This window comes from Pecten maximus, chromosome 12 (genome assembly GCF_902652985.1).
Source record: "Pecten maximus chromosome 12, xPecMax1.1, whole genome shotgun sequence".
NCBI classification, from domain to species: Eukaryota; Metazoa; Mollusca; class Bivalvia; order Pectinida; family Pectinidae; genus Pecten; species Pecten maximus.
The window spans coordinates 3,871,952-3,886,743 of record NC_047026.1 but is presented as its reverse complement, the minus strand read 5'-3'; the positions used below and the strand labels follow the sequence as shown (position 1 = coordinate 3,886,743).

The following is a 14,792-nucleotide window of genomic DNA, read 5'->3' as shown; positions in this document are numbered from 1 at the left end:
CATTCTTGCATAAAACACTGAGAAATAACACATTTATAATCAATAAACACCTTTAAAACCCATTCAGGTCCAGATTCAGGTCCGTTCATGTCTTTAGGAGGACCCGCCAAGAATCTTGGAGTTACCTCCCTTACAACACTAAATCAAGTTTTCTCTCCGAAGATTGTGCGAAAGCTAAATTTTTAACGTAACATATTTAGACCTACTTCACTCGCTGACACTTCTCCTTTGCCGAAACTTTGTCGTTTTTCCATCTCCATGGGCACTGATGATGCAATGTATCCACTTGGTTGAGAAATAAATCGAAAGTATGAAATGCTATATTTAGAAACTGACAACACATCCGGGTTACTGTCATGGCGGCGCCCATGAGGATGTTGTGAAATTATTATCACGTTTTATTTCGTGACATGATCTGTATTTAAGAAGGTGTCATGAGGAAATAACGTTTTATTTCAATCCAGCCAGTCTTATTGAATGCTACACAGGTGTAAATTTTAGTCAACCAGCTTAAATCATGGACAGACGTCAGATTTCGAGGCTGATAGCTACTGCTGTTATAGGAGGTATGTATGAAGGTGTTTGATATAGACATTAGTGTCGAACTCAGATCCACGACTCTAACAACTGAATGAAACGCGTGTAGTGTGTTATATATTGAAGCATATAATCTCACACCAACATGCTTCATTACTGACGGCATTTCTGAAGAGAAAACCAGTGCTCTAATTTACATTTCACTCCTACTAATTGAGTAATTGTAGTTTCTTTCGAGTCAAAAGTTTCAAATGTATTTCCGCCATAGCAGTAGCTAGACTTCGTGCTGCTTCAACAAAGTATTCAACCCAAAAGACACAAGACTCAACGCATATAATATATTTAGTTTGGCACTAATTATAAAAATGTAAAAAGAGGGGGGGGGGGGGGGGGGGGGGGGGGGGTGTTTAAATAACTGTACCATAAGTGCTTGAACTCAGGATCTCCAGAAACTCTTGACACTGATTCTCTAACTAATGTCAATTGTTAAAGTTTGAAAATCACCCAGTTCCACAGTTCTACAGTTTTCTTAGTAGTTCTCTTTTTACAATTGGGCTGTACTTAAGATATTATGACTTGTTTCTCGGAACTAGATCTGGGTAAAAAACTGATGGATGAAGGAAAGAAGGCTGTAGTGGAACTAGACATGCAGGTACTGAACAAATGTTGTTGACAAGGTGGAGCTCAGTTGGTTGGGGGTCCTTCTACAGTTTCATGTCTTGGATTTGAGTTCCGATCTGGCTCTCTCAGAATGAGTATGTCGTTATATATTGCACGACCTGCCAAAAAATTAATGTGGGATACTATGTATATACATAAACAAAGAATTATGCCAGGTAAATTCTAAAACAAATGTGAACCTGCCTCACTGAGTTTGTAATGAAGGATGATATGAATGTGAGGCGAAAATACAGGGGAAATGACAATAAATACTCCCTTAATATTGTCAATGTTAAAAGCACATTCATTGATGAGAGCCTGGCTACTGACCAATTGTGAATTAGTTTTTGAAAAAGTCTAAAATTGTAGAGTTGGATCTGTGAAAGGATGCTTTGTTGATGTTTTAAATAAATATGCATTGTATATAAATCTTTTGCGGTATTTATCCTGTAATAAGCGTTGAGGACCAACTTATCTCTCTGACTCACAGAAGTGGAGAAACTGAAGCAGGGAACAGTAAATTATATATATTATTTTCCTGTAATAACAACACATAAAACCTGACTCTAATACACTGGTGATGGTTTTTAATACAATTATTATTTGATGATAATTTTACTGACTGGCAGTAAATATGGGTGCATGGGCTTATTACTAGGCATGGGTTCATTGCCATATAAATATTGTATGTTGTAGTGGTGAGCGCATGATGATTGAAAAAAAAAAACAAAAAAAAACTGATCATCAATGACGATTTTGAAAAGTGTTTTTAAATCTCCGGCTTCGCATATTATTGTAATGTTACAGAACCAAAAAGTAGTTGATCAATATATCTATCGGACGCTTACAAGCTAATAAAAAGATTTAGGTAAATTAACAACCGTTAAATGCTTTGTTTGTGTTCAGTATTAGAAATATTGATAACAAAAGCTAAGATGTGTAATAAATGTACATTATTTTTCCGCAAAAGAGCAATTCTCATATTCTGTGCTAAATTGAGTAAACCGGTTATAATCGATAATCGATCAATTTTTATTCTCCGATCATCGATTCTGAAAGTGAAACTGATTCTAATCACTAGTATGTTGTTTATTTAAGGTGTTGGTGTGTGGGCAGTCCTAAAGACTATCAAGGCATTAACTAACAGTGTGAAAGTGTACCAAAGGAAAAAGGAGATTTTTGTTATTAAAACAGAAGAAGAATGGGAGCATTTTTATGTCAGCTACATACAAAATGAGCACATAAAGGTAGATCTCTTTGTAAATAATTTCTGTTTGTAAATGATAATGATAATAATACTACATATAACATTTATATAGCATACTATCTAGTTTTTAAAATTACTATTATGCACTTCACATTGTATAATGGTAATGTAATAATACATTTTATTTCAATTGTTACACTATGTACAAATGTACAGAATATTCATAACCTAGCTATGTCGACTGTGTCAACTCGAGAAATATGAAGATCATGTGTACAAGATGTTGTAGCCCAAAACAAGATCCCTCTGGTCAGACATGAAATGGTGGTAAAGAGCAAATTAATCTGGCATGAAATAACACAGCACCTACTTAACATAGATTTTGATAAATAATGAAAAGTTATTAATTCAAAAATAGTCATTAAGCCTGTATTCAAGATATCTGGCCATGAAAATATCCAATGTCTGGTGTTTGGGGCAGAAGAAACTTGTGCAATTCAAGTCTCTTTGACTTAGGCCCAAGCAGAGACCTGTATTATTCAAATAGAAAGTATATAGAATATACATGTCAGTCAGTATGAGACGACAAAACATTTGGGAAAGGCACAAAAATGGCCGATAGGAAAACAATTAGGAACAATATATTTTGATGTTTTTTCCGAAGCCTCATTGAGGTAGCATTGCTGAAGGTAAGTTTAGACCTGTGGGGATATATTTTGGTTTCAACACATTATACTGTTAATTAGTGGTGTAAAGATTTACCGATGCAAGATACATCGTCTATCCTTGATTTGAATCATTATACTTAAACAACATGGCTGACAAGGCTGTTCCAGTGGCTTATAAATTAAACCTATCTGTTGGAGTTATTTCAAATCAAAAATATCGAAATTCAACAACACTTTGTGAGAAACGGACAAAATGTATGTTTTTTTTAACAAATGTAGACAAAAACTCAAATATTCTGGAAATGCCGAATGGAGTACCTGATAGGTCATCAGCTTCTCATATATTGTGATATGTATCGTATCGTGACCCTGTATCGTGATACCAATCGTTTCGCTACCCACCTTGCGATACACAGTTCTACTGTTAATCGTAAGTTATACAAATGTATATTACTCTGAAAGTTGAGACCGTCTCTGGCATCTGATCAGTGTGTAGTCATTACAAATGGGAAGTACGCCGCACGAACAGTTTTCTGTTGACGTAGCAACAATTCCTACTATGTCACTATTCTTCTCCATGCATATACTCGTCAGAACATATCGGCATTGTGGTGTTAAAAATTGTTCGTTTTAATGATGAAATTTTCAATTTCATTATTTGTAATTGTCATTTGTAACTGACGTCAGTTTCATATAAATCAAATTATAAGTATATATATTATATAGATCTTTGTTATGTAATTCATGTCCTGATTCAATTAACAGGTTCTGGGCTTTGATTGTGAGTGGGTGTTTCGTGGCCGGCGACACCCAGTAGCCTTACTGCAGCTGGCCACACAAGAAGGGGTGTGTGCTCTCATCCGCATTTTCAAGATGCCAACTTTTCCAGCGTCGCTTAAACAGTTATTGAATGACAGGAGGTAGGAACACATTCTACAGAAGACTAATTTGAATTAACTCAGTTGATGTCAATATTTTTTCGATTTAATTGTGATGAATCCCTAATTAACTCAAATATCAACACATATAATAGGTAGCTATACATCAATTCATTATCTGACACATTTAACAAGAATAAATTGCTGTGTTCATCTTTATCAATCTTCAAGTTCCTAACAAGAATTTTTTTGGTGGTCATTGAGAATTGACAATCTTTTTTCTGTAAAAAAAAAACTTCAAATATTTACTACCTGGTAAATCAAAGTCTGTATCCATTATTGTGCCACCCTCATAGTATTTCTTCCTCATGACTGGAATTGTGTTTGTAGCATATTGAAGGTTGGTGTGGCACCAAAAGATGATGCGAAGAAGTTGTTCCAGGACTATGGTCTGTTTGTTCGGGGATGTGTGGACTTGCGACACATGCTCCTTCGGGTGCGTGGCATCTATCAATGGTTAGTGGCTTCACTTCGGGTGCGTGGCATCTATCAATGGTTAGTGGCTTCACTTCCTCTTTACAATAGTGGGGCATTTATATGAGCAGTCAATTTATTTTCCAGTCGAAAAAAAAAATCATAAAAAAAAATTGTATCTCAGTGAGATTTTATCTTGTAAGGTTTGACATGATTGACTGTGTACTGTTTCATAATTTGTTTTACCAAAGAGTTTAACCAATTTAAGTTATCAAAACAAAAGCAAAGTACAGTCTTATCTATCCAAGCGACCATCTGTATTAGACAACCCTCTGTTTTTATAAGCAAACATTTCTATTCCCCCTGAATATTTTTATTTCTTGTGAATTATTACCTGTACCGTAAATTTGTGCGTAGGTATGATTTTGAGGTTCATTTTTAGAAGAAGAAAAAATGAAATGCAGTTTTATGGTAATATTTTTATGGTGCTTGGGTTATGAAACTGTTACCTGTTTTTATTTATTTCTCAAAAATTGAGATTGTGTTTTATCTCTTTCTCAAAAATTGAAATTGTGGTTTTCTAGTGTAAACTAATCAGATTAAGTGTAATTGTCTTTCAGTAATCCAACACAACAGCATTTCTTTATTTTCTGTTTAAACTGTTACACACAGGTAGGATCTGAAATATACCTCAATAAGATACCCATCTAGCTAAATATAAACAATCTGTGATGTCATTTCTTTTAAATTTCATTTCTATGACCTTAAAATACAGTGTATGTAATTGTTCATTAAAATATGTTGTGAGTGAAGTGTTTGTTGATCTGTTTCAGCCCCAGCATTGGTCTACAGGGCGTGGCTCAGGGGGTTCTAGGAGTCACAATTAGTAAAGACAAATCTGTACGCTGTGGTAACTGGGAGGCAGACGTATTGTCTTCAAGACAGGTTCGTGTAATCTGAAGTCTAAACCAGGTCGTTTAAAGTGACATCAGCTTAACAACACTGAAATATTTCATGATATGATATATTTATTATCAATATTGTCATTAATGATGAAATTCATTGAGAAAATCACAGGGATTTAGCACAATTTCCAAACCTATGGTCAATACATAATTATATAATTATAGTAAATATACACTATAATATACAGAACATTGGTTTAGGTATTTGTGCCAAGTCGCTGTGGTTAAAGCTTGGATTTAAGATATTTATGTAAATATAAAAATACTTAAGGCTGGAACTGGGGGCCGCGATGGCTGAGTGGTTAAGGTGTCCCGACACTTTAACACTAGCCCTCCACCTCTGGGTAGCGAGTTCGAAACAGACGCAGGGCAGTTGCAAGGTACTGACCATACTCATAGGCCGGTGGTTTTTCTCCGGGTTCTCCGGCTTTCCTCCACCTCTAAACCTGGCACGTCCTTAAATGACCCTGGCTGTTAATAGGACGTTAAACAAAAACAATCAAACAATCATTGAGAAAATCACAGGGATTTGGCACAAGTTCCAGACCTATGGTCAATAAATATATAATTATAGTAAATATACACTACCAATATAAGGAACATGGGTTTAGTTAGGTATTTGTGCCAAGTCGCTGTGGTTAAAGCTTGGATTTTAAAAAATTATGTAAATTTGAAAATACTTGAGGGTGGAACTAAAAGTGTACTCTAAATTAACCATGAAGCGGTTTATGTATTGTAATGAGGTAACTTTGGTTTTCGGTCAAATAAGACACAATTAGTCAAACATTGAAAATATGTGTCACAAGCAAAATGTTGGAAAATTAAAAATTTATTAGGTACATTGACTAGTAGTTGATCCAAATTTGAGTCCAAATCCACTGTAACATATTCGACTTAATCAGTGCTCATTGTACATACAAAAACACGAAAGGGGTACCTTTTATAAAACCATTCATAGGGTAAAGTTTCCATGTGAAAACAGCAACATTTGTATTTATTTACATGCTTAAGTTTATGTAACGAAATAAAAGTTAAAAGATTGAAGATTATATATATCATTTAGCAGGTCAGTGAGGTAAGGACATTTTTATGTTTCGATCAGTACACCCATCCTCTTTTCCTGAAAAAAAGTTTTGGAGGGCAGGGCTCAAAGTGGTGCCTATTTTAGTGGTCATGGCGCCTGAAATTCAGCATTGGCGACCAGTTATGACCTATAATTGGCCTGCATGGCCTTTAAAAAAAATGTGTAAATTTGCGATTTGGTTAATTTTTCAAAGGTTGCAGTCAATGCTAAATGACATTCACAATTGAAAAGTTACAGAGAGGTATCAAACTGGTCTAAGAATAAAAAGTTTGTTTTTTTGTTTTTAATCAAAGACAACTAGGCCAGGCGGCTAACTTTCCCAATTGGCGCCTAGATTTAATGACTTGGTAGGCCACCTGGTAAAAATATCCACTTTGAGCCCTGTTAAGGTGCTTCAAATCTTAAAATACAGTATTTCATTTCATTGGTGTTTCTTACGTTTACAGAAAGACTACGCAGCTGACGACGCCATTGTAGCCGTAGACATTTTCACACACCTTGTCCTAGCAAAACTACTGAACCGGCGACCAGAGGCAGAGAGCACAGAGTCGGAGGTGTTCACTAATGAAAGTCGGTTCTGGAGAACAGCACGATCCTTGTGTCAGGGGGTAGTCGACTCCCAGTATAAACACAAACCCAATGCAGGGACCAAAAATAAACCGTCACGCATGTACAAACAGTTGGTCAAGGTTCTCACTGACCAGGGAAAACAGGTACATCTTTATAAACACATTTTAAGGGAAATATAACTGTAGATTTCACATGCATTGACAAACAGTGATCAAACAGAGAAATAAGTTTAAGATATAGGGAAACATGAGTCTGTAATAGAAGAGGAAAAATACACGGCCACACCTGGGTTCGAACCTGGGACCTCCGAACACTAACCAGATGCTCTACCAATTGAGCTACCTGGCCGCGGGCGTTCATCCCAGTCCAGTTCCACTACATTCCTCCCTCTTCAACAAAGTCTTCGACCCCGAAGACACATACAAGACCCTATACCACCTCTGTGGGTATCTAGTTGGGCGCCATATGTAATAGGAGAGAAAAAATGCACAGCTAGACCTGGGTTTGAACCCGGCACCTCCGAACACTAGCCGGATGCTCTACCAATTGAGCTTCCTGGTCACTGGCGTTCATCCCAGTCCAGTTTCGCTACCAGCTGATACCATAAAAAATGTTCTATCAATATATGTTTTCGGGTTTTAAAACGCTATTGACCTCAAATGATGTTTCTAAACAATTCTACAAAGAGAAAGTCGAATAGAATTAGACTTGTAATTTCCACTCTTCTAAAAAACTGTACGATACTGCAATACAATTTATTTCAGGATGAAAAGAGTGGCGAAGAGTTGGACGAGGATGTAAACAGTGAAACGGACTACTCTGAAACAAACCAACAGCCTACGTTACAGGCGAAGGCAAAGAAAACGGAGAAGTCATCATACATGACACGACAGCGCCCTCTATATGATAACTGTTACTTGCTCGCCCCTGACGGGGAGCTTCTTTGTTCCTGTGATGTCAGGAAGGCTGCATGGTACCTGGAAAAAGGACTAGCGAGTAAGTAAAGCTAGAAAAATTAGTCATATCTGGGCTGTTTTCGTTTTTGCTGTCCAAACGGTTAGACCACTTGGACCGGTGTTGTTCGTTTATGAAATAAAGACGGACCTGGTGATTTTATATTGTTTTTAGACGAGCCTTGACAAAGACTTCCAAGGCCTGTGTTAACATTTGCAGGTCTGTCAAGATAAATGTTTGAAATATAACATTTAAAAACTGATGAACTTGTTTGTCTGCATAAACGAACAGGTCCATGGAGTCAGGGATTTGAGAAAGAAGTTCCCATGATCCTCACACAACAGGGTACATGAAGTCCTAAAACGCCCTTGAATTTTACGATGAAAAATGAAAAATCCTGGAATTTTCTTTGGCCTTGAAAAGCTTTGAATCCTTGTTTGTGGTTATGAATCGTCCATGAATATTGAATAAATTGTCCCAGATGTGTGACCTCAAAGGTGACAGTTCAAAGACTCTAATCTAGTAGAGAACTTAAGGGATAAATTTATTAGGGCCTCAATAAGGAATGAGTTTGGATTAACTAGACCTGTATGCCCCCTGTCACAAACATTCTCTAATGAGTTCTGGGTAATGACTAACAATCATGTCCAAATAGACAACATAGGCAAAATATATTGAGGTAAAAAATCTGAAAGAAATATTGACCTGAAAATGAGGCAAAAATATTCTTGAGGTAAAGATCTGACAGAAATATTGACTTGGAAAATAAGGCAATTTTACATCAGAAATTTTTCTGGTCAATATCAGATTAATTTCATGACATGAATTGACTATTCTGATACAGAGAATTCATAAAATAATTGTTTCACTAGTGTCGGTCTTCTGTTCACACTGTCAATTTTATTTTCTCATGTTGAAGGAAGTATTTAGCCACAGAAAGTATTAAATATATCTATACCCTTCAGGTGAAAACTTTAAAACCAATGTTGTAAGACCTAGTAGTCTATACTTTCATTGTACATTGCAAATACTGAATTTATAGTTGTTGTGGTTTTTTTCGGCATAGCCGTATAATTTTCTTTTGGCCCCAGATATGACGCGACAGGTGGCATTACTGGTCAAGATGAAGTATGTGATTGGTTAATGTAGCGGTAAATGCAAAATGTAGATATACAATTAAAAACGAAACAAAGTTAAGATTGAATGCAAGCTTAATATGTGGATGCATATTTTCAAATGACACATTAATAAAATTATATTCCTGATTCAAATGCAGTCTTATTATCCCCAAAAAATGAATCAAACCGATATAATTTTGTAATCCGTGCTGCAACACATTACTTCGTTAATTTATTTCACCAGCAGTTTTACATTATAACTGTCATCATTAAAACTATGCCGTTTATCTTTTTTAAAGATATTTCTTGTTTTAATTCTTTCGGCTCAACAATGGATTGTCAGCACTTCAGTGTAATTTTTTTCCACTAAATTTAGATCCTTTCAAATGATGAGATTCATTGATATTCTTTGACAAGGACAAATGTTTATGAAATAATGTGATATGTTTCTGCAGATAAAGTAGAAGATTCTCCACTGACGGTGAAGCTGAAGTTTGAGCCAGCAGGTCGTCCAACAGATGACTACTACCTCCAGGATAAAGAGAACATCTGTGTTGTGTGTGGTGTAGACGAGTCCTATATCCGAAAATGTGTCATCCCTCGGGAGTACAGAAAGTAAGTATGTCGTCCCTCAGGAGTACAGAAAGTGAGTATGATGTCCCTCGGGAGTACAGAAAGTAAGTATGACGTCCCTCAGGATTTCAGAAAGTCAGTATGTCGTCCCTCGGGAGTACAGAAAGTAAGTATGACGTCCCTCTGGAGAACAGAAGATAAGTATGTCATCCCTCGGGAGTACAGAAAGTAAGTATGACGTCCCTCAGGTCAAGGAGTACAGAAAGTAAGTATGACGTCCCTCAGGAGTACAGAAAGTCAGTATGTCGTCCCTCAGGAGTACAGAAAGTCAGTATGTTGTCCCTCAGGAGTACAGAAAGTCAGTATGTCATCCCTCGGGAGTACAGAAAGTATGTCGTCCCTCGGGAGTACAGAAAGTAAGTATGACGTCCCTAGAGAGTACAGAAAGTAAGTATGTCGTCCCTCAGGAGTACAGAAAGTAAGTATGACGTCCCTCGGGAGTACAGAAAGTAAGTATGTCGTACCTCGGGCGTACAGAAAGTAAGTATGTCGTCCCTCGGGAGTACAGAAAGTAAGTATGTCGCCCCTCGGGAGTACAGAAAGTAAGTATGTCGTCCCTCAGGAGTACAGAAAGTAAGTATGTCGTCCCTCAGGAGTACAGAAAGTAAGTATGTCGTCCCTCAGGAGTACAGAAAGTAAGTATGTCGTCCCTTGGGAGTACAGAAAGTAAGTATGTCATCCCTCGGGAGTACAGAAAGTAAGTATGTCGTCCCTCAGGAGTACAGAAAGTAAGTATGTCATCCATCGGGAGTACAGAAAGTGAGTATGTTGTCCCTCGGGAGTACAGAAAGTAAATATGACGTCCCTCGGGAGTACAGAATGTAAGTATGTCGTCCCTCGGGAGTACAGAAAGTCAGTATGTTGTCCCTCGGGCGTACAGAAAGTATATTATTTCTGTTCAATACAGTAAGTTGTTTTGTCATCTTTAGGATTTTTAAACTCCAGAAACATACATTATTTTTACAAGTATGACAAAGTTGATCATTAGTAACCTTCCTGGAATGTACAGTTAATAAAAATTTAAATTATCTTCCTTTTTCCTGCCATGTTTAGAAACAGTAAGTAATGTTGGTGTAAATGTTTAGATATATGTTGACATTTTTAACTGTTACAGATATCTACCTCACCGACTTAAGGAGCATTCCTCACATGATGTTTTGTTAATGTGTGTCCCATGTCACATGGAAAGTACACAACATGATTCTGTGTTACGTTATCAACTGGCAGACCAGTGTAATGCACCAATAGACAACGGTTCGGGGATCAAACTTCATCTCGATGAAGAGCTGCGCAAAGTTCAGTCAGCCTCCAAGTAAGTTGTACTGATGTATTTTAAGATAAAGTTTTAATAAAAAGAAGAAAAATTGCGACTGAAAAAGAAATTGTTAAAAGGAATGTCATTGAAATTATAACTGTTATGACAAATTGTGTAATTCTCAATCTATTTTTACTTTATTTGATATTCTGTACATTTATTTTGTTTTTGTCTTAAAGTATATGAATACACATGTGTTTTAGTCTCCACCTTTCCCGGGGGGGGGGGGGACTAGTTTTGCGTTGTTTATTTCCATCTTTCCTGCACTTTATCTTTTCCAAGCTTTATCTCCAGCACTTCCTGTTTATTGAATTTTATGCTTGGGTCATGGGTTCAACTAGGTCAGGCTGTATGTTATGAATCAAAAGTACATTTGACCTTTGACTTTCATCAAAGAAAACGTTTAATTTGTCAGGGCTCTTTTATCTGTAATTTCTACCACTGGGACTTGTTTCTTAGACCATGGGTTCATAGGTCACACTCATCTACAGTTTGACCTTTGACCTACACCAAAGAAAAAGTTTGTGTGGGCTCTTCCTTCTGAAATTTCTACAACTGGAACTTTTTTCTAAGGTCACATGGTAATCCATGTGAGGCAGTGTATCATGTATCAAATATAGATCACTGACCAACAGTTTGACCTTTGACCTACATTAAAGGCAAAAAAAAAAAAAAAAATGGGCCTGATCTGCTGTTCTTCTTGTCACTTGAATTTCTTACTTGGGGTATGTGTTCATCATACTTTTGGTTCACTTGCATTTAACTTCTGATACTGCAGTACTATAGATTAATAATATTTCTTATTTTACTCACATTAATACCACAAATTGCAATATATCAAATGCAAATTGGTGTGTGTAGAATTAATTCCAACACAAAGTCGTTATCTTTGTATCCATGACACATAAATTCACATCAGGTGGGGGGACTGTAATTCACCAGATTGTCTTGTTTATATATCTCGGCGTTGTTTTGGTTTCTATGAATATATTACAGACCTTTTGATATTTGGTATTGCAGAGCTTTGTTAAAAAGTCGGGACAAAATACCAGTGGAGAGGAGGGAAGCATTAGAAAACACCATTAAAAGTTTTTACGATGTTGACGAGATTACAGATGAATTATTACATAAAGCTGTTGACATAGACTATAAGTAAGTAAAGATTCATTCTAAAAATACTGTTCTAAAAATAGACTTTTTTGGTGAAAGATTGTGACTATATTTTAGCAATTTTCAATTTGGCAAAAGCTGTTAAACTACGATTAAGATAATTTCACTCTGAAATCTACTCTAGAATAGTCTTCCCTTATGCTTGATAGATTATTTATATATTAAATGAAGATGTTTTATATGAAATTCAGAATATGACCTGTGTTAATAAATGTGTTAATAAACTTGATTTGTTCCCAATAAACATTTGGAGAATATAATTATAAATCTCCAGTTTATTTTCTTATCTTTAACAATAAAATGATTGCATAAAAACTGAAATATGTAATATTTATGTACAAATTATATAAAGAAAAATATTAAATTTCAGGATCCGCAATAAATACTACAAACCGCATGGAAAGCGGGTAGTGACACACATGAAGAAAAATGACGGGTTGTTTAATTTTGAGAAAAGATGGCGGCAACATTTCTTGGACACTATGAAACCAAAATTCATGCCCAAAAGCTGGTCTGTGAATCATCGCCATGAACATCATCGTGACGATGATGAGAGTGATTCTGATTCGGAGGTGATGTTCACGGACACTATATAACAGGAACTGGTCATGCAGATTTGTTATCAAGCTTTTCACTAAATTTTGATAATATTATGATCATGAAATCATGTGTTATAAATAACGGTTTCTTCCTTGAAGAGGGTTGAGGGGCATAGAGGTGAGGTTATAAAATCATTTTTAGAAATAAAATTCTTGGATGAAGAGAATTCAGTGATATTTGAACGGAGGATATGACTCTTCTTGGAAGCAACGGGGTGACATTCAATAAAGGGATGTTGGAGTTACTTCCCTTTGTTCAACTCTATATAAGCTTGACAGGCGATTGGGTTCGAGAATGTCATACGCGTCTCTAGTCTAAGTAATCATATGACAAGTGACTGTTACTAAATAATAAGGAATCAAAATCTACTGTGTATACTTTTTTCTTTTGATTAAAATCAAATTTTGATGGGGCTAATTAAAATATCAAACGTGCCTTACACGATCCAGAATGTGTTGCTATTTTTTTTTCTTGCCAGTTCTGCTCACAATTAAATATGTCGTTCTCTGATAAGCAAAGACAAAATATATACTGTATGATAGATGTGCGAAACGGAGCATGATTAGAGAAATACAGCAAATTTGGCTGTTTTTGTGGACATTGATAAATATTTACATTTGCTCTGCATCTCCCCCATTGACACAAAGCTAAGAGGCAGTTGCCACCATACGCCTATAACACCCAGTGCCTCAGGCTATAACACCCAGTGGGTCATGTGACATTAAAAAAGGTGGGATTTTTTTTTTGTGTTGGTTCAGTTTTTTCAAAGTTGACGGAAATGGTAAGACAATGTAAGTATAGGTATTGAACAGTGGTTGTAATGTTGTTATAGTCGATATATATGGCAGCAAGATGTATGGTGGGCAAATGGCATGGGAACCCGTTAGAGTTCACATGCTGCCATATCGACAATAACAACATTAAAACCATTGTTCATTGCTTAAATGGAGGTTTATATATCTGACCAAATATCATGTTTTGGAGCCCAAATTCGAGGTGAGGACAAAACCCGGAATGCACTCAGGCGTGAAGAGTGTTTTTTAAGAACGCCGATGTGGCGCAGCGGTATAAGCTGCAGGTATTTCTGGCTAGGCGATTGGATGCCGTAGATCGTGAGTTCGAGGCCCGGTCAGCGCAGGAGTCAAAAAGTTGTCTTCCTTCGTCATTTGTGTTGCTTAGTTATATATCTATTTATTAGCACAATGTATCATATACACTGTGTTGGTGATCCGAAGATATAGATTTGAATTTCATGTCTTGTTGTACCGAGAGAAATATATATACCAGGGTATGTACAATTCGTATCCATGTATGTAAATACATTGCGATCCAGGGGTTCATATCATCTTATTGATGACTTCCACAATGATCATGTCAGGGTATAGGGCCGACCATCACTGCGCCATTGAAACGTTCTTTTTTAAGAACGCCGATGTGGCGCAGCAGTATAAGCTGCGGGTATTTCTGGCTAGGCGATTGGGTGCCGTAGGTCGTGAGTTCGAGGCCAGGTCAGGGCACGAGTCAAAAAGTTGTCTTCCTTCGTCATTTGTGCGGAACATAACCAGTCTTCTTCCGATGTTTCCATGTTTTGCAATTTATCTTACCTGTTCTCTAGTCGCAGCCAATCATCTCATCCATCCAATCTGGAAACCCACAAGAACAACTACAATTTATTGTGATACTGTTATTACTTGCCTTTTTTAGTTGTGATGCTATTTTAACGAACTGTGGAAACGGCATGAAATGACCTTTATCTAAACACCGAATTAAGTGATCCCGCATTTGATTTTAAATGAAATCAGTTTTTTGTTTGAATGAATTACCGTTAAAACAAAATTCTACCATAATAACTATTGCAAAAAGCCCACAACCGTAACCGTTATTTTGTTCCTGTACATCTAGAATTTTGACTGGGATACTACTTTTATTATAACCGTAAATACAACAAATAGCTGAAGT

At 36.5% G+C, this 14,792-nt stretch overlaps 1 protein-coding gene across 2 annotated transcripts; it reads left to right on the top strand.

Moving 5' to 3' along the window:
• The first annotated feature begins 341 nt into the window (after positions 1-341).
• On the top strand, positions 342-13,077 carry LOC117340048 (exonuclease 3'-5' domain-containing protein 2-like). 2 transcript variants are annotated; one of them, XM_033901806.1, is made up of 11 exons: positions 342-566; positions 2,296-2,444; positions 3,838-3,992; positions 4,341-4,466; positions 5,258-5,369; positions 6,920-7,186; positions 7,808-8,039; positions 9,571-9,730; positions 10,863-11,060; positions 12,084-12,215; positions 12,604-13,077. In XM_033901806.1, the coding sequence occupies exons 1-11, from the start codon at positions 518-520 to the stop codon at positions 12,827-12,829; spliced, it is 1,806 nt and encodes a 601-aa protein (XP_033757697.1). In that variant the 5' UTR covers positions 342-517; the 3' UTR covers positions 12,830-13,077. The 2 variants fall into 2 exon arrangements, with proteins under 2 accessions (XP_033757697.1, XP_033757696.1); XM_033901805.1 differs by having other exon boundaries at positions 4,341-4,505.
• The last annotated feature ends 1,715 nt before the right edge of the window (positions 13,078-14,792 follow it).